Source organism: Gnatocerus cornutus, chromosome 5 (assembly GCF_029298725.1).
Source record: "Gnatocerus cornutus isolate USDA-ARS CGAHR chromosome 5, icGnaCorn1.1, whole genome shotgun sequence".
Classification (NCBI taxonomy): Eukaryota; Metazoa; Arthropoda; class Insecta; order Coleoptera; family Tenebrionidae; genus Gnatocerus; species Gnatocerus cornutus.
The window spans coordinates 9484650-9507795 of NC_142237.1; the positions used below are offsets into that span (position 1 = coordinate 9484650).

At 36.5% G+C, this 23146-nt stretch overlaps 4 protein-coding genes across 5 annotated transcripts; 1 reads left to right on the forward strand and 3 right to left on the reverse strand.

Moving 5' to 3' along the window:
• Positions 1 to 30: 30 nt before the first annotated feature.
• Positions 31 to 9510, reverse strand: LOC148174234 (uncharacterized). The gene is made up of 9 exons (XM_088035968.1): positions 9258 to 9510; positions 9005 to 9205; positions 6212 to 6395; positions 4822 to 4925; positions 4150 to 4341; positions 3702 to 4082; positions 333 to 404; positions 199 to 283; positions 31 to 146 (listed from the first exon to the last, which is right to left on the reverse strand). The coding sequence occupies exons 2-9, from the start codon at positions 9063 to 9065 to the stop codon at positions 74 to 76; spliced, it is 1152 nt and encodes a 383-aa protein (XP_087892094.1). The 5' UTR covers positions 9066 to 9205; positions 9258 to 9510; the 3' UTR covers positions 31 to 73.
• row (zinc finger domain-containing protein relative of woc) lies at positions 2543 to 23136 on the forward strand. 2 transcript variants are annotated; one of them, XM_088035957.1, is made up of 9 exons: positions 2543 to 2622; positions 17865 to 17987; positions 18098 to 18170; positions 18424 to 19130; positions 19184 to 19464; positions 19515 to 19776; positions 19829 to 21486; positions 21539 to 21699; positions 21747 to 23136. In XM_088035957.1, the coding sequence occupies exons 2-9, from the start codon at positions 17868 to 17870 to the stop codon at positions 22919 to 22921; spliced, it is 4437 nt and encodes a 1478-aa protein (XP_087892083.1). In that variant the 5' UTR covers positions 2543 to 2622; positions 17865 to 17867; the 3' UTR covers positions 22922 to 23136. The 2 variants fall into 2 exon arrangements, with proteins under 2 accessions (XP_087892083.1, XP_087892084.1); XM_088035958.1 differs by lacking the exon at positions 2543 to 2622 and adding an exon at positions 17331 to 17428.
• On the reverse strand, positions 12365 to 14104 carry LOC148174236 (proton-coupled amino acid transporter 1-like). The gene is made up of 8 exons (XM_088036803.1): positions 13998 to 14104; positions 13894 to 13950; positions 13693 to 13843; positions 13435 to 13647; positions 13103 to 13390; positions 12873 to 13054; positions 12653 to 12825; positions 12365 to 12606 (listed from the first exon to the last, which is right to left on the reverse strand). Exons 1-8 carry the CDS (start codon positions 14102 to 14104, stop codon positions 12365 to 12367), a joined length of 1413 nt encoding a protein of 470 aa, XP_087892929.1.
• On the reverse strand, positions 14276 to 15933 carry LOC148174237 (gustatory and odorant receptor 24-like). The gene is made up of 5 exons (XM_088036936.1): positions 15180 to 15933; positions 14735 to 15127; positions 14617 to 14688; positions 14477 to 14566; positions 14276 to 14401 (listed from the first exon to the last, which is right to left on the reverse strand). Exons 1-5 carry the CDS (start codon positions 15828 to 15830, stop codon positions 14276 to 14278), a joined length of 1332 nt encoding a protein of 443 aa, XP_087893062.1. The 5' UTR covers positions 15831 to 15933.
• Positions 23137 to 23146: the final 10 nt, after the last annotated feature.

Consider the following 23146-nt stretch of genomic DNA (forward strand, 5'->3'; position numbering starts at 1 on the left):
CAACTCTTTTTTAATATTCAAACGCCAAGAATTAAATAAACTTTTACTATAAAAAAATTTACAAATAATTTATTCAAGGCGAGGTCTTCTCATTGTTTGACAGTGGTAGCGCCCCTAATTCTTCGTCGGCGTATTCTATTGCGTGCCTAAAACAAAAAATTAACACCACATTACACAGTTAAAAGAATAAAAACTTACTTTTGTTTAATTCTGTAGATATAGAACAAGATTAAAAAGTTTATCAAAAATAAAGCAGCTATCAATAAGGCCGGTGCTAAAATATCTAAAGAAAATGCTTATTATTGTTTAGTTTAAATTTGTATACTATTTACCAGAAGCCATTTCCACTTCTGAAGTTTTTTTGAATTCTCCAACAGGCAATACAGATTTTCCTCGAAACTTTTCTGTAAAATGAAAAAGACGTGATTTAAAAATTAGAATTGAAATTTAAAAAGACGGAGAAACAATCCCTCAAGTTTACCAACTTCATAAAATTGTAAATAATAACTTTTGCCAACTTCAAATTAGAACAGTGTTAGAACATCTGCCACTAGATTTCAGAGGCAAAACAAAGAGCGCTCCTAACCTCAACTTTTTTCGCAACTCTTTCAAAAATGAGTAATTAGAACCAACATTACAAAACAACAAAAACTACAATTAGTCATGTCAGACTCACGTAACAACTCCTTGTATTCTTTTGTTATGGGCGCCCGCGGTGTTCCACGTGTTTTCAACTCTTAATTGCGACCAAACTTCAAAACAAGGATGAAGCAATTTAAATATACCACAGTAGAAAAAGACGCGAGACCTATTATTATGTATGGGCGTCGTGTGCCATTGACGTTCGTGTGCGCATAAAATAAAGCCACACCACCACAATAAAATAAAAACAAATTCTGTTTATTTTGTAGTTTCGCGGACGGAAAAGTTTTGTCCTAACTTTATTTAGCTTATAAAATAAAATACCTTATCACAACTGAAACTGGTTCAAACTCGACTCAAACAAAGCTGCACGAAACGCACGATTTCGAATGTGTTATCTGTTCTGTTCCTGTTGTTTACAGCCGACAAAACGCGCATCGCATACAGCATTGTCTCATTAATAAAAACTTGGGGGGCGAAGGTCAGAACAGAAATAAAACAAGATGGGGCTGTGAAATGGGTAAAAAAAAAGCGGATGGACGTGGATTTTTTTGGAAATGATCAATAAATAAACGGTTTGTTTATTTATACAGAACTTAAATAAACCAAATCTGTTGCAAAAACGTCTGTTTTGCGGATTTTCAAAAACTCCCCTCAAAATCGAAATTATTATTAATACTTATTTTGGTGTATAATGAGGGACGATGGCGTCAGCGTCATGTCAATTATATCGTTTCTAGTAATAAATTTCTGTCACATGTCAAGAAGTGATGAAAATTTAAATTTACTATCATTTAGACTGACATTTATCATTCAATTTTAACTATCCATCTAAATCAAATTGACAAGTGGTAATGGTGATTAAATTATGTAAATTATTACATCATTGTTGAATCAAAATGCAAACAAGGTTAGCGGAAGTCTGTTTGAAATCTTTTGTTAAATTTATAACAAAAATGTGCCAACATTTGCTTGCTTTGCATCTATGGGTTACGTAAACCATAATTTCAAGTAAAGTCTCCCGAAAAAAAAACATTCAATCTTAAGGAAAAATGAAACCAAAACTCATCTAATTATCTAATTAATGAGTTATTTAATTTTTTAACGCAAAACATGAATAAAGGTGTAAAAATAAACTTTGTTTGTTAAAATGCCAAGTTTTGGTTTTCTAACTTTTTTTTTATTTTTTAAAATATGGATCGTCTGTATTTAACATTTTTGACCGCCATAACTTCTGTTATTACTGGCAAATATCAATTTAAAAAAATAAAGTTTTACTTTTTTATTAATAAATTCAAACAAAACCGGGTAAAACGCTGATGACGTGATAGATCCTGGCCAATCAGCTCGTTCAAACGAGTGAGAAGGGTATTCAAATCCTCAACGTATATGACAAAGTTAGATTAACTGCGGTGTTCGTCACGAGAAACTTAACCTCCAAAAGTTTGTTAAAGATTGTTGAAGAATTTATAATTTAACAGTAAGTTTTTATTGCAATAGAACTTGAATGTGATTAATTGGTATTCATTATTTAGTTAATTGGTAAAATGTCTGTGAAGAAATGTATCGCTCCATACTGTAAAAACAGTTCTACTACTCATCCCAATAAGATTTTTGTTACTGTACCCCATAAAGGAGAAAGACGGAAGAACTGGTTTTCTGCTTTAAAATTTGACAGCACAGGAAGAAATTCAAGCCCCCTTTATTGTTGTGAAGATCATTTTGATGTAATACGATAAAGTAATTCTAAAATGTCCTTTTATTAATCTACAACTTTTGCAGTTATCAGTTGATGCAGAGAATTGGATTTTTTATAAAACCGGCGGACAACGTTTAAAAATGAAATACAATGTGGTTCCTCACAAAAATCTTCATAAATCTGTTGATTTAGTGTTTCCTGAACAATCTCAACTCAGCCATTCAACAAAGAAAAGAAAACAGGAGTTTCTACAAATCCTGAATCAAGCCTCTCCAAAAGTGGTTCGTAGTTTTTTTTTATCCTTAGATAGTAGTGTAGTTAAAAAAATACAATTGTGGATTCACCCTCTGGGAAGTTCATAATCCATGAATTCGCACTTATTTACACCGCGCATTTGTTGGAGAAGAAGTTGAGTAAAGTTTACTCATCGTATCGTCATGCCATTATTTAGAAAAAGCAACCTCGAAACCTTTTAAAGTGTATTTTGGGTTGCATTTTTTTTTTAAATTGTGATGTTTAAACAAAGGGGTGAACAATTATTTACCGAGAATAATTAATTTATTGAAAATTGACAATTACTACATATAAACAAATTCGTCATTAATTTAGGTGAAATGTATGTCGATGAATTGGTTTTGATGAACTTTTCGTAAATTTTATTTCATCCGATCGTAATATTTTTTAGACAAACATTGCCTCTATCTTTTTATTTTTTTTATTTATGAATATTAATAATTCTTATTTAATTTCAAAAATATATTAAAAAAATGTTGGGGTAGTAGTTTATTTTTTTAAGACCCGAACTGTATTCTAGGCATTTCTATGTATAATGGAAATGACTTTTTTCTCCCAACGTCACTAAAAGTCACTATTTTTTAGTCGTTTGTAGGCAATAAAGTAGGCAATTTTGTTAAAAGTAATGAAAAGCGCCCATTGTCAAGGAAACACTTTTTCTGCCTAGGCTTCTTTGAAACCAATATTTTTGCAGTAAATGACATCATCATCAATGACAACTAAATGCATAGCCATCCATGTTTATTGTTCAATTTGAGTTTACTCACTGTCGGTTGTGGAACTGAATCTTTCGTGTGGAAAAAAAGTAGTATTTGTTATTTGGCCGAAAAGTGGCTTTTGCTGTCTCGCAATTTTGAATATGCTCGGCTACGCTACGCCTCGCCTTGATACTGCAATTTAATTGCTCGACAAAAAGTACCACTTTTCTGCCGTATAACAAAATTTACTATTTTTCGAGGGGCAGAAAAATTGTAAGAAATCTCCGTCTTTACTACACGCCAGCGAGATATCAAGCTCACGTAAGCTCTTTCAAAAGAATATTAAATAAAACACTCGTTTTACTTACTTTTAGCCCTCGTACAGTTTGGAAGCGGCAAATCAACGTCCCACCGCGCCCCCACACAGTTAATAATTTTAGTCTTTGTACCACTGTCTTCAAAAACGCGATTGATACAGCAACTAAACTCCGCAGCTGTTTCATTTCGGTAAACTAGGTACCCATCTTCAGGAGCATCTGGAGTGGAACATCCTATGGCAGTGTAATGTATTAAAACTCCTCTTAAGGGTATCAAAGAATGACTAGAAGCTAAGATAACATCCACGATTTCCGTCTCAGACAGAACTTCCAATGGAGGCTCTTGGGGTTTACAAGTTGTCTCTATTACTTGTCCTGAATCAATAATTTCAAGACGATCTGTACAGTCGTCTGGATAAATAGTCTTGTCGGCTGAAAATTTAATTGACAACTTAATTTATTGTTCTAACTATAAACTCGTAGGAAGTTAATCCTTTACCGGTCATCGCGATGTCCAATACGGTGACCTTTATCCTTTGTTGCTGCGGTGCTCTTATCTTCCAGCGACATTCCCGTTCGCTGGAATAAAAGCGGGGATAACCGGGATTGTGGATAAATCCTTCCGAGATTCTGGGATCTCCGCTGTCGGGCAGCACAATTTCACTGTTACAGAACTTTCTAATCTGGTCTTCTGTAAAATGTTAAAATGTATGAGCAGCTTTAGGGGTATGTTGAACACGAATTTGTAGTGCAACAATGACGGATTATGGATACGCGTGTGTGATTTTCAATATCCGAAAGATCGGAGAAATTTCACGCCGGGAATAAGCCGACGACAAAAGAAATGATTGATCGCTTTGTTGTGGCCTTCCGGAGGACAATGCAGACTTTAGAGTCACCTGCCCCAGGGAATATACCGCTATTTAATAACAACTGAATGTTTATTGTCACACATTTTGCAGTATTTTACTGTTGCGTGTCGTTAAAATATAAAGAGCAGATCTTGTCAAGTTTTTAATTGGACTAATAACTTCCTAATGTTTTAAAAGGGCTGCCATTCCTTTTCAAATTTAAATGCTTCATCATAGAAATGTCACAATTTTTTCCATCAACTGTTATTATCTAATTATCACTATAAAAATTGAAGGCCTTGAAAAGTCCACCGTCTTACCTGACACGCAGACATACTTGACGGTGAGGTGTCCCTGCCCCCACTCATCGGCCCCCGGGCAGTCCTCTGTCAATATAAAACTGCAGTGATTCACGCCAGAACACCTAAAATTGAAAAGTCCATTTATCTACACCATTCAATTAGCCATATGTCGCGCAACGTAGCACGTTGCCTTGGGGGCCCATGACCGTGGCGACTATCTCGGATCGATGAGCCGGCCCTGTCCTTGCTCGACATACGCAATCGCATGGCCTTTGTCATGGCAATACCTTGACTCAGACCGCCGAATTTCGGCCTCCGACCGTGACCTAGACGGCGAGGACGGGACACAATTTGGATGTGGGGCGCCCTCGCCGAAGGTTGATTGTTGAAAAGATGAAGGTCAGGAGCGGCCCTCGTTTATCGCTTTTGACGCGTGCGGATTTATCGATCGGGGAGATAAGGTTGGAATCGTGATAATTGGAAAGATAAGGGGGAATTTTTCGAAATGTGGACGGCTGCAACGGCGGGGAGTTAATGGACGGGGGAGATGGGGATGATAGGAACGGATTTATGGCGACGGCGATATTATTTTTTAATCAATTAATTGAATTGAATTTTAATTGAGGAATAGAAAGGTAATTTATTATGCTTGTAGAGGGAACTAAAAATAAATTTTACGACCACGGAACCAACGATTAAATTTTAATCGCCGTAAAACTGTTATGGGACTGCCACTTTATTTTTTATAAATTGTATTTAGCATCGCTCTAGAAGAGTTCAATTTTGTAATTAAATCAATAATTATAATTTGATAAAAAAAACTAGTTACCAAATTTATTTCGCCAGATATCTACAAAAACAGCCTTTAAAGAGGCCTATTATTGTTTGTTCAAACACAAAATTGTTTTCAATAGAATTCTCAAAACTTCTGACTTTAATAAAGTTTTTAATAAGATTTTGTTCGTTCTGCGTTGAAACGTTTTTATTTGTCCCAAACTGAAACATTTATTTAAACGGACCTAATAAAATGGCGGCGGCGCCTCCTTCAATTGCCTTAGCTTCTGGCAGTTGGTCCCAGCGGTCGTTCCAAGACTCCGCTTATGATTAAATTGAATAATTGATTTTAGTAAAGCCACTATTGAAGTAAGCGCCACCTCAAAACTTGATAATTTAAGTTTAGCCAATCAATAACAAACATTCAAGGCAAATATAAAACTGGAAGTAATAAAAAGAGCGACTTATGTTGTATAACCACCGACATAAAGTGGCGAAATTTCTTTTTTATTATTTCCTTAAATAAACCAAAGGTCTTCGGAAAAAATATTCTTCATTTCCGCTCCTCGTCTTTTTACCCTTTCCATTCATCCCATATTTATACCACAAAACCACTCCACCTATTAATACCAACCTTCGATTCAAAGCTTGCCGAGGGTGATACGGCGGAAATGCTGTGCTTATCACCGCACTATCATTAGCCGTCGTTTCATTAAGCTCCTGAACAAAATCAGCCTCCAAAATAGCGATGATGGACGTTAAATGACGGCAGGTCAATTGAAGTTTACAGCTCTCGCAACCGCTGACGATGACCGTCTCTGCAATGAAAAGGGGAGAATGAATTATAATGTAGGCGTGTGAATATAGCCTTAGTGCAAACTTTGTACGGCCTTGGATTCCAGCGACCCTAATGTGTGATGTTGGTTCATTCATTGATGTCCAATGTCGTTTATACAATGAAAACTTTGCTTTAATAGTGTGAGGAACTCGAATAGAGCAGTTGGTTGGAGGTGAACGAGGGATTATTTGCGATTTTAATTAGAGTTGAGATGGGTGATTGCAAGAGGGGTGGCATTGTTAATTGGTAATTCGCGACTGTTCGGTAATAGTGTTACAAACTCTGTCAGCAAGTTTATTTTTGTAATTTTATTAATGGTATTTGTAGCTGAAATTTAAATAAGCCTAATACTAGATCTAGAAATTAGAATGAACAAAATAAACACGGAGTAAATATTTAATTTATATCAAAAAGTATAAAATTTAAGTTTATTTTTCTATCGCAAATGTATGTAAGTCATAATAAATATGTTAACCGCACCATATGGTAACTACATCAAAATCTGTTATTTTCTAATTTCAAAGAGTTTTTAAAGAATGTGTATGTTGTTTCATATAATACAGAATATTCGAGAACGCTCGTTCTTAATTTTAATGGCACATTCTTCGTCAAAATCAAGAGATTTTTGTGTAGCACAATGTCCAAGCTTTTACGGTAGTTTGGTGTTGACCAGTCAGAGCGCAAGTAAATTGAAAATGATCCTAAAAACATCCTCTGAAAATATATTCAAAATTTTCATTTTTTCAATGTAGAAGTTAGCTGTCTTTGGGTCTCTAATTCAGATTCAGTCGGTTTCTCGCTTATTTATGGAGCAATCGTAAAGTATTGGTGCTCATTTTACGCAGAATTTCACGTAGAAAGATAAGATTCGTTAAGATCGGTTCAGCAACAACTGAGTTATGAGCGATCAAAGTTTCAGATATTGAATTTTGAGTTGGAAAATTTTGAAAGCTCGATATCTCCGAAATTACAAAAGATTTTGAGAAACGGTTTTTACCATCGTTTTTCACGGTCCCTTTTTCTTTAAAATTCGCTTTCAAATACTTAATATTTGATGGTCGATTTTTTTGCGAAAAAAATTTGATTCAATTGATGCAAATTTATCATTTTTTAATTTTTTCCCGGGTCGAATAAATGAGGTGGAAATCATTATTCAACCATTAAAATACAACAACTAGTTACGATTCTTGTTATCGATAAGCGTTACCCATTATTCCCCGGAAATAAAACATTGCCATCGTTCAAAGAAGAAACCGTTTTGGTGAAAATAAAGAACATGCAACGCTGAAATATCAGTTTAATTTGTCTTTTGAAGAGCAACTAGACACATTTCAGTCTCGGTGGTTTATGGTGTTGTCACCAATCTAGCGAAAACCATTTAGCTACCTAACTGGTGTTTAATTAAAGTCATTAAAGACGGAGCAAACAGTGTCACCACAATATGCCAGCGTATAATAGCTATTTGTAGAGAAATAAAACATCTGAGATGAAGAGCAATGCGGATATAAATAATATCTAAACTCGGACGGAAATATGAACATACGGTGTGTTCAAAAGGACAAATTACCTTCATCTCAGCTAACAAATTGCAATGATAGTTTGCCTAAAGCAATTTTTCGTCGAAACTTTAAAACCGTTTTCTTCTTAATTCCGTCTTGTGGAGTAGAACTAAAACTTGATATCTAATTTGCTTTTTTTGTGCGGAACTATCTCAATTAGACTTCCAATAGGTAATTAGCGTTTTTTGAAATCTCATGGGACGGATTCAGGAAGATCAATCAGAGAAGAATGAAAATTGTTTTCTTGGACTTGTCAGCAGTGATTTAAATACCCAGTTAAACGAACGTATTAAATGATGTAATTTCTAATTTTTTGCAAACTCAATATTAAAACATTTCTGTAACCGCGGGTTCGAAAAAAACGGCGTCGTTGGAATTTGAATTCTGTTGGTAGCCCTAGGTATTGACAGGGATAAATTTATTAATTTAGGTTACTATAAACTCACTAAAGTTTATAAATTTTGATAAATAATGTAAATATTCTCTGAATCTTTCAGCGCGCAAAACCTGCATTTCATCCAGCTCTTTGGAAGTTAATATAATATTAATTCCATTTACACATCCTGAAAGTAGATATAAAGCCATTTGGGCTAACGACGGTTTATAAAATATTAAAACCAGCCACTGAACCCGCCGCGCCAGTGCGTCTACGTTGGAACGTTGGGGTGTATAAATTACAATGAATTATTCAATGCAAGAAATCGAAATTAGATTTGTTTTTCAAGGGAAATATCAAAAATCTAATTCCGGCAACACTTTTCTTTTTACTCTTTGGCGCCAAAGCCTATTTAAATTTTCCCGAGAAGACGTGTAAAATAAAGCATTCATTAAGTGTTTGGGTTTATTCTCAACAATAGGTCAAAAATAACTAAGATATAAGTTTGTAACAGTTTACTTTGGTTTTGACATGCCGATTGAAAATAACCGAGAAATGTCTCAATTTCGGGTTTCAACGTTTTAAAGTTTGTTTGAATTAGATGGAGCTTTGTGGAATTAATGGGGCTACAGTTTGGATAATTAAATAGCTCACCTATATATGCTTCTACTTGACGTAAACTCAGGGAAAGAAGCATCCACACCAAAACGTACATTTGGAACGTCACTGCCAAAAATCTTCTTTCGTATTTTCACAGTCATCACTCCACTTTTCACCGGATGATGCCACAATTATCATTTGAAAGACAAGCCCGGCTCTGCGCACTGTTTATTTACACTTTCCACGTGATTATCTCTGAAAGGAAAACCATCAACAAATGCCTCGACTAATTAGGACATTATCTTACCGATGATGCAACCAATGGGATATAAAAAAAGATCCAAAACTGCTACCCCTTGTTATCCAATTAGACCCCCGCACATAATTCGGTTGTTTTAAAAAGGAATCGATCGAATACCAAATAAAGGGAGGTGAATAATTGGTTTTTGCAAGTGAATAACCCTTTCCATCCCCTAATCAGTCGACGTCAATACCGTTCGTTTTGGTACAAAACTCCCACACACTCTGCTACCGGCGCCCGACACTACAATGGTCTCGTGTAGTCGTCGCGGCGTTCCACGAGGTCGGCCCACCCCCACTTCGACCCTAAACTACCCTCGAATGGAGGGTGGATTCTACTGCCCCAATGAGCCAAATACGCCGGAATTGCAAACTGGGTTGCTCGTCTTTTCGTTTTGTTTAGATAAGGGCGCGGAACGGAAAACACTTCACAGCAAGGCTCAATAGTTTAGAGATTTTACCTCTATTATTTTATTGGCTCTTCCTGAATAATGAATGGCAACTATAATAATAATAGCAATGTTAACTTGTAGTTCCGGTGGTTCACCTGAGCACAATAGAGGTGAAAGTAGGTTAATAAAAATAGAACAATTTTGATGTCATTCCGAACTACAGCAATTTTTTACACCAATGCCCACAAAAGCCTAATTTCTCTGTTTTAATCAAACCCAAATAAATCCTCGTAACTATCCACTTTGCTCTGTTTGTTACTTTCCTCATTTATTTCTGCAAATTCGTTCCGTGGAGACTGCACGAGCCTGTAATAAGGGTGGCTTTAATTATTTTTCTTTGCTATTTTCGCCATTTACATTTCAATAGGGTATATCACCCTCGCCCTTAGCCCCAAGTGCTCTTAATACCGTTGCCCCACTGAACTACCTATTCAGCGCTCATATTGAAATATCGAGTTTGTTTGAGCTGTTAAGATGACAAAGTTTTCGCCGATCGGATGGGGTGAGTTCCGGAGATTTATGGAACTTTGCGCTATGGGTTTTATAAGGGTTGATTGAAATCGATGGAGTTCGTATAAAGAAAATATGTTGAAGTGTTTCAATTTTGACGTGCGGAACGATATTGGGGGGTTTGGGGAATATACATTTTGAGGCTTTGTCTTTTTTAGTTTTATGCTTGATTTGGGCGTGTAATTTGAAGTCGGTTTTGGGGAAAGGGGGATGATAAGTCGCCGTGAAGAACTGTGGGTTTTAGTACAAGTTTTATGGGGAGAAATGAAATAAAATTTCGATGTGTGATGTGATTCATGTTTGTTACTTTTGGGAGTTTATACCCTAGCCAAGGGAGACTTTTGTTTTGATATTGCAAAGCTGCGGTATTACCGAAAACTATAAGAAAAAAAAGTAAATATGTTTTGGTGGGGTGCTTTAATATCGATTTATGATACAAGTGCGAAATATAATAACAACATTCATCCAGCAAAAAGAAAGACATGCCATCAATTAATACGAGTAAATACACGGGACGCCATGATTTGGCTGTTTTTTCAAATAACAGTGAATTTAAAAAACAATCGAACGCTAAAAGTTAAAGTTAATTTTTTAGTTTGCATAATATCATGGTGCCATAAAAAACGACCCTTTTTCCCATTGGGCCCCAATGCAGTCGTTGCATATTTTTTAGTCATGAGTATCGTGACTAATGCAATCTGCTCTTTTACATTTTCATGAAGTGGAAAATGTCAAAATGCACCGATGTGCAGCTGCTGGAACCATTACATGGCGTTATGCATATCGCCTCCATCAGCCACCTTTGTTTTGAAATTGCGTGTTGTGCCAAAATGGTAGGAGATAATGTTCTTCTATTCAATTTTTAGTTTTTCCGCTACAAATGTTCAGTAATTTACTGTCAAAAATCATTATTATTATTATTTTTAAAATTATGATAACCTATCTAAGATTTGTTTTTTTAGAAAAATATGACTAAAATAATTATGTAAACTTTCTTTGGTCGATTTCTCGTTGATTGTTGGAGCAAATTTTTCGTTTTTGGAGCTTATTTTAAGTAGAATTTTGCGCAAATCCCAAATCCGGGCTCAAAATTAACGTACAGCAACAAATAACTCTTTAAATCTAGAAGTTAGCTGCCTTTTGGACTCACAAACAGAGTCGGTCGGTATCTAGCTTATTTATGGAGCAATCTTAAAGTATTTGTGCTCATTTTACGCAGAATTTCACGTAGAATCCAAAACAGTAATTAAGATTCGTTAAGAGCGGTTGACAAATAATTGAGTTATCAACGATCAAAATTTCTGATATTCAATTTTGAGTTGGAAAATGTTCATAGCTCGATATCTCCGAAACTACAAAAGATTTTGAAAAGCGGTTTTTATCATCGTTTTTCTCGAGTCATTTTACTTTCAAAACCTCCCTCAAAACTCGAACATTCGATGGTCAATTTTTTGGGTAAAAAAATTTTGCGTCTCAATCAATAAAATTTTTTTATCGCTCCTCGTAAAGTACTTGCCCTATCGATCTGAGATTTGGCCAAATGATAAATCTTGAGCTGCTCTTTCGATCTATGTATAACTCAAAGTTACTAAACGTCGTTTTTGCCCTGAAAGAGCTTCTTGAAGATGACCCTAAAAACACCCTCTGAAAATCTATTTCGGTCAATATCTCGTTTAGTTGTTAAGGAAATTTAAGGTATGTGGCCTCATTTTACGCAGAATTTTGCGCTGAATCCAAAACTGTTTTTTTTGTCAGTTAACAAATAACTGCATTATAGGCGTTTGAAATTTCGGGTTGTCGGCAGAGGGCCAAAATTTTGAAGCACCGGAAACGATTTTGCTCGATATCTCCGGAGTTAAGGCAAATATAAACAAATCATTTTCGAAATTATTTTTTTCGCGATTTCTTAGATGAGAATTTATTCTTAGATTTTCCGATAGTTCAAAATTCGATTTTTTTGAGAAAAATGCACGACTGAAACTATGTCAAAGTTCTGAGATCGATATCTCGCTTATTTTACATTTTGATGTATCGAATACAAAGTACCCATTAGACTCTTGGCAAATGAATGTTGAGAACAGAGGTTACAGGGGAAACACATAATCAATAAAAAATAATAAAAGTAAGTAAAATTTTATTCGCCGGTTTGAACTTACATCAAATTCTGGAATTTTGCTACTATCTCCATTATAGTTTTAACAGTTCCACAAATCGATCCAGACACACCAATTATCAAAAACAGTCCATCTTTTATCACAATGAACCATGAAAGTTCGCCTTGAAATGCAATTAACTCAAGTATTGGCGGAATTATAAGAGCCAAGAAAGCTCCTGCTGTAGCTCCTATTAACGAAATAAACAATCCTAGAAATGGTATAATGTTCGCCAATGTCCCTAAAAAGCAGTAATAACTTTTTAACGTGTTAATTTTTTTTCTTACACGTGATTAAAACAGGAACTGCTCTGTAGATATAAGATACTAAAAGACCATTATTGAAAGGACCATATTTTCTGTAGAATAATGGAAATGTTATTTCAAATGGGATGTACATGTGTAGTGAAAACGTAAAGAGAATTGATATTGAGATTAAAATGTCTGTCATCTCAGCGACTCTAGAAATTCAGTGTTGCATTTTTTACTTTCAAGTTTGTCATGTTACGTTTTGTCTTCGTCTTCTAAATTGAGAAAAACACTGCTTTTAACATTAGAACCGTATTTCCAGTAGCTCATGAAACCCACGAGAACATTCATTGCAATCACAAAAATCATTCCAATATTCAGAACACCTAAAGTAGAAGTGAATTGTTCTTCTTTCCTCATTTCGTTTCTTAATGGTATTATCTACAATGATCTAATGAAAAAGAATGATTTTGATTGTGTTCTTTCAACCATTGTAATTCCTTCAAAAACGTAAAAGGCTGTCCCGAGATAAATTGGAATTGTTTCAAGTGCAAGTAATGGCCTCTCTGAAAGTGGTGGAAGAGTCGTACATGTTGTATAATACAAAATTATAATAATTCCGATCCAAAGTAGTACATTTGCTACTATCGATAAAGGAAGTAGCAGCTTTAAGTTTGACAACAATGTAGAAGCCCACATTGGTATCAAAATAATCGCCAGCATTATATTCACTTTCCACGGATTTGAACTTTCTATAATTCCATGTGCTGCAGCCACCTTAAAAGGAATTTAAAAACGTATCGAAACACTTTTTTTATTACTTGACTTAAATGGTCAGCTATAAAAACAAAATAAACGGAGCAGAATCCTAATTCACACCCACAAAGAAATATATTGATTACTGTCCCCATATTTTTAGAAATGTCTCGAATTAACTTGACTTTACTAATTTCCAATGTGTATTGGACCGTTTCGGCAAAACTTGGCTTTACTTCACCTCCCTCTTCTTGCTCAATTTTGTCAAGGGTGCGAATCTTAGGTGATATTTTAGTAAAATTAAATTTCTACATACTACTTACTAAAATATGCTGACAATTTAAATTAATCAATCCAATAAATACAAGAAATATAGGCCCGAAAAGTATCCCACTATTTTTGAAACCTTCTCCCATTGCAAAAATTCCAGTTGCAATGTAACCTTTTGCAAAGTGTATAATGGTAGTTAAGTATCTAAAATGAGTCTTTTTAATCATTTTTCTTAAAGTTAATAATTTTCCTACCCGTTTAGAGGTTTTTCACCGAGAATCGATTCAACGTTGGACATACTCGCAAAAACTCTATAAATTGTAAGGGTTTTTAAGTAATTATTTAAGAACAAATGTACCTTTTGCTGACTGTGACTGTGACTGACTGTTGTTCAACCGTAGGTGCTCCATGTTCTTGTTCCACTTCAGGTTCTGCATGTTCTTGATAATGTTCGGGGTCTTCCATTGTAAAATTTTTATACCAAAACAAACATCTAAAATAGGGGAAGTTTTGTCGTCAAAATGACACTTTTTCTGATTGACATAAAAACACGCAAAAATTAATTAAAATAGGAAATTATTTTTTAAATGAATAGTTTATTTACAACAAGTACAATTATTTCGTGAAATTTAAAAACTATTTTGGTGATTGAGTGGTGAAAACAACAGTCGTGTTGCTCAAACTCGCACTTTCTGTTTCTTCGGGAATACTTATCTGGAACTGCAGGAGTACCACCAAATATGTCACCATCGTGGCTAAAAGCTGGAAAATAGCACAGTTGTTAACCTTTGATCCCAATTAAAGGGCTTCTTGCAGGTGACGGGTTTCCTCACTCACCGATTTGAATAAGTTTCGATTAACATCGAAAAACCCAACGAGGCTCATGTCAGTTGGACTCATTTCCGTGGCCCTCAAAAACATGTTAATCTGTATAACAGAAATGATTTCATGTGGTCGCTGGATATGTAATTACCTACTTCTTGCTGCGCCTCATCGCTCATCCACGTTAGCTCCACCAACAGTAACTTTTTCTGGAATTGTACTCTGACCTAAAACTTTAATTTAACTCAATTTATGTGAAGTCTTTCGACTTACGCAGTTGGAGGCGTTATGTGCTCCGTCACAGATAAAGAACAAAATTAGAGTGGCTAGAGCAGCGTTGATTGTCAGACCAATGTCTTTGCTGCTGAAGCCCGCTTGTAATTGTGACAAGAGTCCATAAATTGTCAAAGTTATGATTAAGAAGAGGTAAAGGCAAAGAAACGCGAGAGTGTAGCCCAAGGCGTTGCCTACGTCTCGGATCAATTTGCTTAAGAGCATCCAGAGGGAACGATAGTCCGCCACTTGAGACGTAGGGCCTATGTTTTTGAGAGCGACCTGGAAGTCGTTGGCCACTTGGGTAGCAATTCGCCCGACAATGTCGCATTGCAAAAACCAGAAGCCGCTGACCAAGTACATTACGCTGTTGATGTAACAGTAAGGGATGACCTAATTACAGGAGGAAATGATGTACAATAAAAAACCACTAAAACGCACCTACCTGCACGATCTTAAAACGTGCCATGGTAATATGGGTGATGATCATTGTGGCACTACCAATAAAAGGTAACACTGCTGACACTATGATAGGTTTATTTCCTAGTTCAATGTCAAATTTCTTCTTCGTCACTTTGGTGTAGATCGATTCAAAGTGTCTCCAGTCGGAGACAACACGGGCCAGTTTTTTTGCCTCGTACCAAACAATCGGATTAATAACAACAGGCAATAAGTAGACGGTGAACAAATAATCAATAACTGCCTCCTCAAATCGACCTTCTTGTGATCGTACGACCTCTACACTATCCCACTTAAGATACCCTACATACCCTACAACCACCAGAAAACTAACCACCGAGTATCCCAACCATTTCGGCACCACTTTGAACACTCTACTTTCAGTATTTGCAATCGGAAAAATACCCATTACCCTCATAAGAATGTACAACGGTTTCAAGCCTTCGTAAATCAACCCATTTCCTTTCTTGTCAGAGGATTTGTTGATGAAGTTGATAGGAGCAGGGGCTACTTTCACGAATCCATGGTTTGAACTGGCACTGTTAAGACCACTTTCCATAAAAACACTTCTTCTTTTGGGTTTATCATGGAGGGCTTCACCAAGAATACCCACTTGACTTGTGTTTTGCGTGTACATTCTGAAGGAATGAAGGGTCAATACTGAAGTTTTCAGTTTAATACGAGGAGTTGAAGGAAACTGTGACGTGTTTTGTTTAGTTAAGGACAATTAATCGTAACCTAGAACTATTTCTTGGTGGTAATTATAAGGGGTGCAAAGGGGTCAAGTTTCTCAGTATGTGTGTTTGAATTATGGAAGATGTTGAGTAGGAGGAATTTACTCGATTCTTCGTTTATAGATTATTGCCGATTCTCCGAGTTTCTTAATATAATGAGTATAGCTATTAAAAAATAGAGATTAACACAATTTATTTCGAACATTTATTATAACTCTTCGTTAGGACAGATTGTGGTTACAAATTTTAAGACCCTCATTTTATCGACGTTTCGTTTCCAACTTTCGGAATTAAAATAATTGGCGTCCAATTTGGTTTTAATGTATGTCATCGCTAAAGTGCACAAAACTAAAAATTTTTACGGCAATAATTTTGTTAATGTTGTAAAAACACAAAATAAAAAAAAATAAAGTCGTACTTTCTCATTAGTAAGTTTAATCAAAACCCGGTAAAATTGCTATGACGTGATAAGCCTAGGCTAATCAGCTCGTTCAAACGGTTGAGAAGGGTATTCAAATTCTTATATCTTCATATCAGTATCTTACAAGTTGCATTTTAAGCGTAAATTTGTGACAAAAAGTCTAAACTACATTAAAGCAATTATTTATCACAGTTTAATGGTGTTAGTGGTAAAGAGTACAAGTTAACTCAAGTAATTGTAGTCGAACTGTACTACTTCTACTGCTTGCGATGTAGGCAACCAATTATACACAAAATTTTATATTTTTAAAATCGAACTCTGTTGATCGAATCACGTAAGAATTACCAAATTATCAAAGTCACAAAAAGTTCAAAAGTGATTTGAAAATTAAAAAAAAACTTTGATATCAGCAGTTATTTAGTCAGTTTTATGTTACGCAACACCTTGAACTAACTTTTTTTTTTTTTTTTTTTTTTTTTTTTTTTGTTAACATCTTGTATAATTATAATGTTTATTTTTGAATTTTTTATCAGAATTTTAATATTTACTCAAGAATTTATGATGGTATCCATTCATAGTAAATTGACTACTTGAGGTTTTTCTTAAAAGTTGTGCTATTGAATTTAACAATTTTTTCTTTGGATATGTATTAACCAAGTTGGCTTTACTCTTTGTTACGGTATTATATTTTAATCCAAAATTAGCTTCACCTACAAGTTTTAAACGTAACATGTGGTTCTAAGTCAAGTTGTTTTAAACGCAGTATTTTTGGTTGTGGATATTTCGGGGGCTAGATAACGTGATGTGCCACTTTCCAGATATCTTTTAATATTTTTAATTTAATTTTACTTCTTTTTGTCATTCTGATCTAATAAGAAATTTAAAATATGTATACTTTATTATTTACACTTCGTAATAGTTAAAAATAAGAGCAACTTTCACTTTCTTGTCACTGTCAATTTCAAAATCAGGCGCCATTAGCGTCACTATTGCGTCAAAACATAAATAAATATGGCGGCCGTGGTAAAGTCAGTAATGTAGCGTTGACATTTTGGTGTATTAAAACTTTATAAAAGCCCTGTAAGTCCTAGTTTTAGTATTTTGACCTCGGTTTAAGCTCGTTGCAGTTACATAATGCAGTAACTCGCCCCACAAGGTGTACTTACTAATCCCACCTTGTCGTTAACAAGAAGCCGTCAAACCCTTTACCCGCCATTACCAGATTTGTTTTGCTACTGCAGCTTTATGAATAATAACAAATTCGGTGTTTGGTTTGTACAACTGTCTACTTATTCGCATACTTGAACTAACACTCCTAATATATTATTTAACCTACAGAAGAAAGTTGAACGAAAGTGTAAACCACGCTTTCGGTGGTACGAATCTAAAGCCACGTTCACATGCGCTTAGCGCACTTGTTTTTTTTTAAGTAGTGGAAAGAATTCCCAGACTTTATGACATTGTGATTTTGAGGTTAGATGTAGAACGCCATTTTTATACTGTGTTTTCCTTGCAGAATATGCCGAAAGAGAAGCAACAACGGACTCAATCAAGGCGTGCCGCGAGTAAGGAGGCCTTGAAACAAATGCATTTGCTTCTTGGCGACGAGAAAAAGTATGAAATTTCTTCAGATGATGATGTAAGTGAAATTCTAGAAAACAAATAAGCAGCGAGGGCAGCCACCATTTTTTGCTTAAGAATAATCACGCATGCGTGTCGCGCCATTTTAGTAATTTCAGATTGTTTTAGGTCATAGAAGTTGACGTTCAACCCCCAAAGAAGAAATATAAGTTAAGTCACAGGAAGTCGTCCGACGGGAATGGTAATTTCTTTTGTTTACTTACTTTAGATAAATATTTAAGGCGCTGCCAATAGAGGGCGCTGTATTTTAGCCAACTGAGTACTACTGCAAGCATGAAATTTCGTTCAATACGTAAAATAGATTATAAAATCTACTTCAAACTTGATATTTGAAATTAACATTGACATTTCTTTTAAATATTTCATCGCAACATCCTGTAAAAATGACTACATTTTGAAAAACAATAAAACGAAACGAAATTTTTTGTTACTAGATCGCGATGTCATCGTTCTCAAATCTGTGGAGGAGAACCCTTTCGACCTCGAAGTGGTGGTGGAAGACCTTTCCCCTTGTCAAAAGTCTCGAATCGCTCACCAGAAAAAAGAGGTTCAAGAAGTGGATGCAAAAATAGAAAAACTTCTGAACGCACCCAACACCGAAGTGATCTACAACGGTGTTTTTACAACAGCTGTAGAAATCAGCGAACAAATCCAGTCCATAATATCTAAACAGACGACCTCCTCTCCTCAGTATACTCTTCCTTCTCAAACAAATACATTAACAACCCCAGCATCCACCGTTCAACAATCGGTAGCTAGTCAAAGTATAGTATTGCAACAACAGCAGACCACTAGTACCCTCCCCCAAAGTTATCAATTAGTAATGGATCCAAGATTAGGAGTTATCGTGGGAACTGTCACAAATCCTAGTACGAATACTCCACCGTTGCAGTTGTATCAACCAAAAGTAACAATGGCGACTGCTGCTTCACCTGTTGCAAACAATGAGCAATCTTCAATTAAGACACGTAGAGGGACGATGTTGCGACAGGTACCACCGTTGCATAAAACCACATTGATGCAAAACGCGACGAAGCAGAATAAGACACTACAGGTGAAGCAGAATTTGATGAAAAATGCTCAACAGAAAGGAAAACCAGTTGCGGCGACGCCAAAACCGATCCTACCAATGAAAGGAAGGGTGAGAATTAATACTCGGTGTACAAAACTCGATAATTATGTTCGTTTGTGTAGCCTGCAACCGTTGGTACGTTTCGTCCGACAGAAAGCAGCGTCGAAGGCGGCCTAAACATGGGCAAACCATCCAAGAGTATAGACTTGACGAGCGACGACGGTCGAGCTTTGCCAGATAGCCGGGAAGTATCGTTCAACAAGCTACAAGGTCGAACCTACCCTTCACTTGTGGTGGTAGCGCGACCACATCTCCGTGTCAAGGATCTGGCGGCGGATCGAGGAAAACTAGATGTCAAAGTTAAGAGCGTCCTTATGTATCCTCCAACAAAATTCACAGAATGGTGAGCTCTGTTGTTAAAATTAACTTTCATCTGATGATTTTAATTTTAAGGTTGATTCAACAAGGGTTGGTTCGATCGGAACAGAAGTGTACGGTTCACCCCAACAATCCATTGAAGTTGGGGATGTACAGTGACGCTACTAAATTTCCATATTCCGGAGGATATGTGTGGATTAGCGAGTGTTGTCCACAGCGATTTGTTTCTGTTTTTAGTGGGTCTTTATTTGAGGGTTCGCAACACCCTCCGATGGCAATATTAAAGCTCATGTATCATTGGTGTTGCCAAACTATTGTACAAAACGTAACGCAATGGGTAAGTACCCGTTTGATAATACAACGTGCGTTAATACAACAACCATTTTAAGGTTAAAGTTGATAATTTGTACGTTAAGGGGATGTACACATGGCTGAGGTCCCTGTGTACTGTAGCCTTAGATACTCACGTCAAACAGTTGGGAGGTCCAGGCGTGAAAGTCCAAGTTGGAGTGATAAGTCTCGGAACGACTTCACAGGATGGCAACAAACGTGAAGTAAAAGTCGAAGTTTTGGGAATTTTGGAAACAACAACCAGACATATACGGTTACGGGCTGTTGAACCTTTGGCTGAAGGAGAAAGGAACTACAAAAAACGTTTCAATAAAATTCTAGAACCTGTCTTCAATTGGGTGCACCCATCCAGCGTTATAGTCACGGATCTGACCGTCGACAAGGCTACACTACACCAAATGGGCTTTCTTCAAGTTCTTCAGAGTACTTCAACGGACTATACAAGTAGTAATAGAACCATCATGGAATATCTCCGTAGGATCGTCCCTAGAATGTTCCAGAACACTCTCTCGTTATTATCTCGCCAAATAATCCAACAGTTTCTCGACGAACTTGTGTGGAGGGAATGGTACGGTACTACCGTCCTCCAATGTTTTGACAACATGGTCCAACACTTATCTGAACAAACTCGCTACGATTCTGGACTATCGTTAATCGCACGACTGAACAAAGTCAATGCGAACCCGTTTAAAAAGTGGTCAATTCCATTGGTTGGTCCCAATGCCCCAGCAGTACCCAAAACCACAGATCAACCGGTTCCGAAACGTTATAGTCGACAGCGTAAACCAACGACACCTCAGCCATCACTTCAAGTTCTACAAGATGTGATGAGACCTGCAAAGAGTACGTCTCCAGATGTCCCAGAACAGTTGGTACCACTTGAAAATTACTACTATGGTACGATAACACCTCCACAGGACGCTAAAAACAAAGCTGCTATTAATATAAAGTGTCCGTTCTGTAAACTGTCGTTTAATACGAATATTACGCTGATGAACCATCTCTTCAAACACGCACACAACGTTTCCAATGATGTGCAGTTGTGCAAGTATTGCCTAATGATCGTACCGACCGGTAATGATCTCTTGAAACACATCAATACGTCTCATCCAGACGAAACCAAGTTCGATAATGGTTTTGTTTGTTTGATTTGTGAATGCCATTTCAAGAATCCTTTCATTTTGGGCAAACACATGTCTAAAGAACACTGCCCTTCAGAACTGCCATATTTATGCGGGACCTGTAATTTTCGATGTTCGAATCACAAGCAAGCCGTCGACCATTTCTACCAACAACATGATCATGGTACCACCATCCAGTGTCCGTTCTGTTTGAAATCAACTACCATATATTCAGGAGGTCGGAATATCTCTCAAAACTTGAATTACTTTATTCAACACTTACAAAAACACCAAAAGAAACAATTAGCGAAGAGATGCGGCAGGTGCACGCTGTGGTTCATTCAGAAGGAGTTTTTAAAAGACCACCAAGCCAAGATGCATGTTTCACAACGAGGAAAAAGGGGATTAGTACCTTGTTTCGCTCCACGAAACGGAGTCATGGTGCCAAAATCAAAAATGGACAAATGCCCAGACGATGGAAAGGTAATCAATTTCTCAACTCTTTACTTCAATGCAAGTAAAACTTTGAACTGTAAAGAGTGTAGCAAGCCGTTGAGTTCGCCGAAACACTTCGCGTAAGTCTAAAACTACCCTTAATTTGTCTTACTTGACCCAATTTTGTTGTAGATCATTTGAAAGCTGCCAGAACTCGAATTGTCAGTACTCAACTTGCTGCTCAAACGCCATGCAGGAGCACGTGGCCAAGTGCAAACCTCTCCACGAAAACATCCCAACTGAGAAGCTACCGTTTGAGATGTTCTGTATTTGTGGTTACAGAGACATTTTCGGTAAGATATTACGATTTTTTACAGAATTTTTACAGTGGTTTTTACAGGCAACCAGATGGCGAAGCACTTGGCCATATGCGAACGAAAGTCTGCATATCCGTCGAAACAGGCTGCTAAGACGGCAACTGTTACTCAGTGTATGTTGGATGTCTTGGGTTTGGTTCGGAAACCGGAAGAAACTAAGCGACCTGAAGGTGGCAATACTGCCACAACACCCATTATTCTGAAACATAGAGGGCGACCGAGAAAATATCCTGGGACGCCGAAACCTCCTGACGCGGTGGAGGCCAAGGACGATAGTGCAGTTGAAAATAAAGAAGACAGTGCGGAAGTAAATAAAAGTGAGGATAAGGAACGTGCTGAAAATACCAATTTAAAGAAAGAAAAAGGCTCACAAGAGGAGAACATTGCTGCGGAAGAAGTAGATCTGATTGAAAATAAAGTTAAGGAAGACCCTGCTGAGGAAAACCAAAGCGAAAGTAAAAAGTCAGACGAGTCCGGTGGCGCCGACGAAAACAAACTTGTGGAAAACGAAAAAGAAGATCAAGATGTTGAGGAAAGAAAGGAAGAGAGTGGTACTACTGGGGAAAAAGATAGTGAGATGACTGAGGAAAATAAAGCTAGCGAGGAGGAAAAAGTAGTCAGTGAAATTCCTAGTGAAGGTAAAGACGACAGTACCACATCAGTGGAAATTACGGAAAATTCGCCACCTTTAGAAGAAATTAAAGAAGATACTGCATTAGATGAAAAAGACGACAGTAGTGAAACCAAACTCGATGGTAGTGAAACCAAACTCGATGAAAAAGGTGATAAAGACGACAGTGAAGATCCAAAAGAAAGTGATCCTGAACCGGATCAAACCGAGCCAAATTCCGACGAAGTCCTCCAAAAAAACAAGTGCACTGATGATGAACAAGAGAGTGAAGTAGGTAACGAGGATCAAGAAAGCGAAGTTACTACAAATGAAGGACCAGAAAGTGAAGTGTCTCAGGATGGCGTCGTCGTCAGTGAAGAAAAAGAAAACACTGAGGATGAAGAAACTCGTACTGAAATTGTTAGTTTAAACCAAATTACTGACGATACGAGTCAGCAATTACCTGATAACGTTGAGGAAAGTGAGAAAATGGAAGTTGATAGTTGTAGTAATACAGAAACTGTTGATAAAATCGCAATAGAAAATGAAAAAGTGAGTGAAAATATCTGTCCTATGGATACAGACTAACTATAGAAATTATATTACGTTGTAAATATGATGTTATTGTTCAAGACTGTAAAAAATATTTGTTGCGAACATAGTGCATTAGTGTTTGTGTTTACTCAAACTCGTTTCTTTTATAAAAGGCAAATTTTTTTATATGCTTCTTTCAGTTCTGTAAGGTTTTATTGAATATTATATTTGTAATACAAATTTAAATAAAACAGACACTTCTCCTTTTTTATGGGTTTA

Bases quoted from the DNA above. Each gene is read 5' to 3' on its own strand.
- row (XM_088035957.1), top strand. From the start codon at position 17,868: ATGCCGAAAGAGAAGCAACAACGGACTCAATCAAGGCGTGCCGCGAGT. The intron at 19,131-19,183 runs GTGAGAATTAAT...TCGTTTGTGTAG, and splicing joins TCCTACCAATGAAAGGAAGG to CCTGCAACCGTTGGTACGTT. The intron at 19,465-19,514 runs GTGAGCTCTGTT...TTTAATTTTAAG, and splicing joins CCAACAAAATTCACAGAATG to GTTGATTCAACAAGGGTTGG.
- LOC148174236 (XM_088036803.1), bottom strand. From the start codon at position 14,104: ATGGAAGACCCCGAACATTATCAAGAACATGCAGAACCTGAAGTGGAA. The intron at 13,391-13,434 runs GTAATAAAAAAA...ATTCCTTTTAAG, and splicing joins TAGCTGACCATTTAAGTCAA to GTGGCTGCAGCACATGGAAT. The intron at 13,055-13,102 runs GTTGAAAGAACA...AGATCATTGTAG, and splicing joins TTTTTGAAGGAATTACAATG to ATAATACCATTAAGAAACGA.
- LOC148174234 (XM_088035968.1), bottom strand. From the start codon at position 9,065: ATGTACGTTTTGGTGTGGATGCTTCTTTCCCTGAGTTTACGTCAAGTA. The intron at 4,342-4,821 runs GTAAGACGGTGG...AACATTTTACAG, and splicing joins CAAGTATGTCTGCGTGTCAG to AAGACCAGATTAGAAAGTTC. The intron at 405-3,701 runs GTAAGTAAAACG...TTCATTTTACAG, and splicing joins AAACTGTACGAGGGCTAAAA to AAAAGTTTCGAGGAAAATCT.
- LOC148174237 (XM_088036936.1), bottom strand. From the start codon at position 15,830: ATGTACACGCAAAACACAAGTCAAGTGGGTATTCTTGGTGAAGCCCTC. The intron at 15,128-15,179 runs GTAGGTGCGTTT...TCCTGTAATTAG, and splicing joins CACGTTTTAAGATCGTGCAG to GTCATCCCTTACTGTTACAT. The intron at 14,689-14,734 runs GTAAGTCGAAAG...TTAAAGTTTTAG, and splicing joins CACATAACGCCTCCAACTGC to GTCAGAGTACAATTCCAGAA.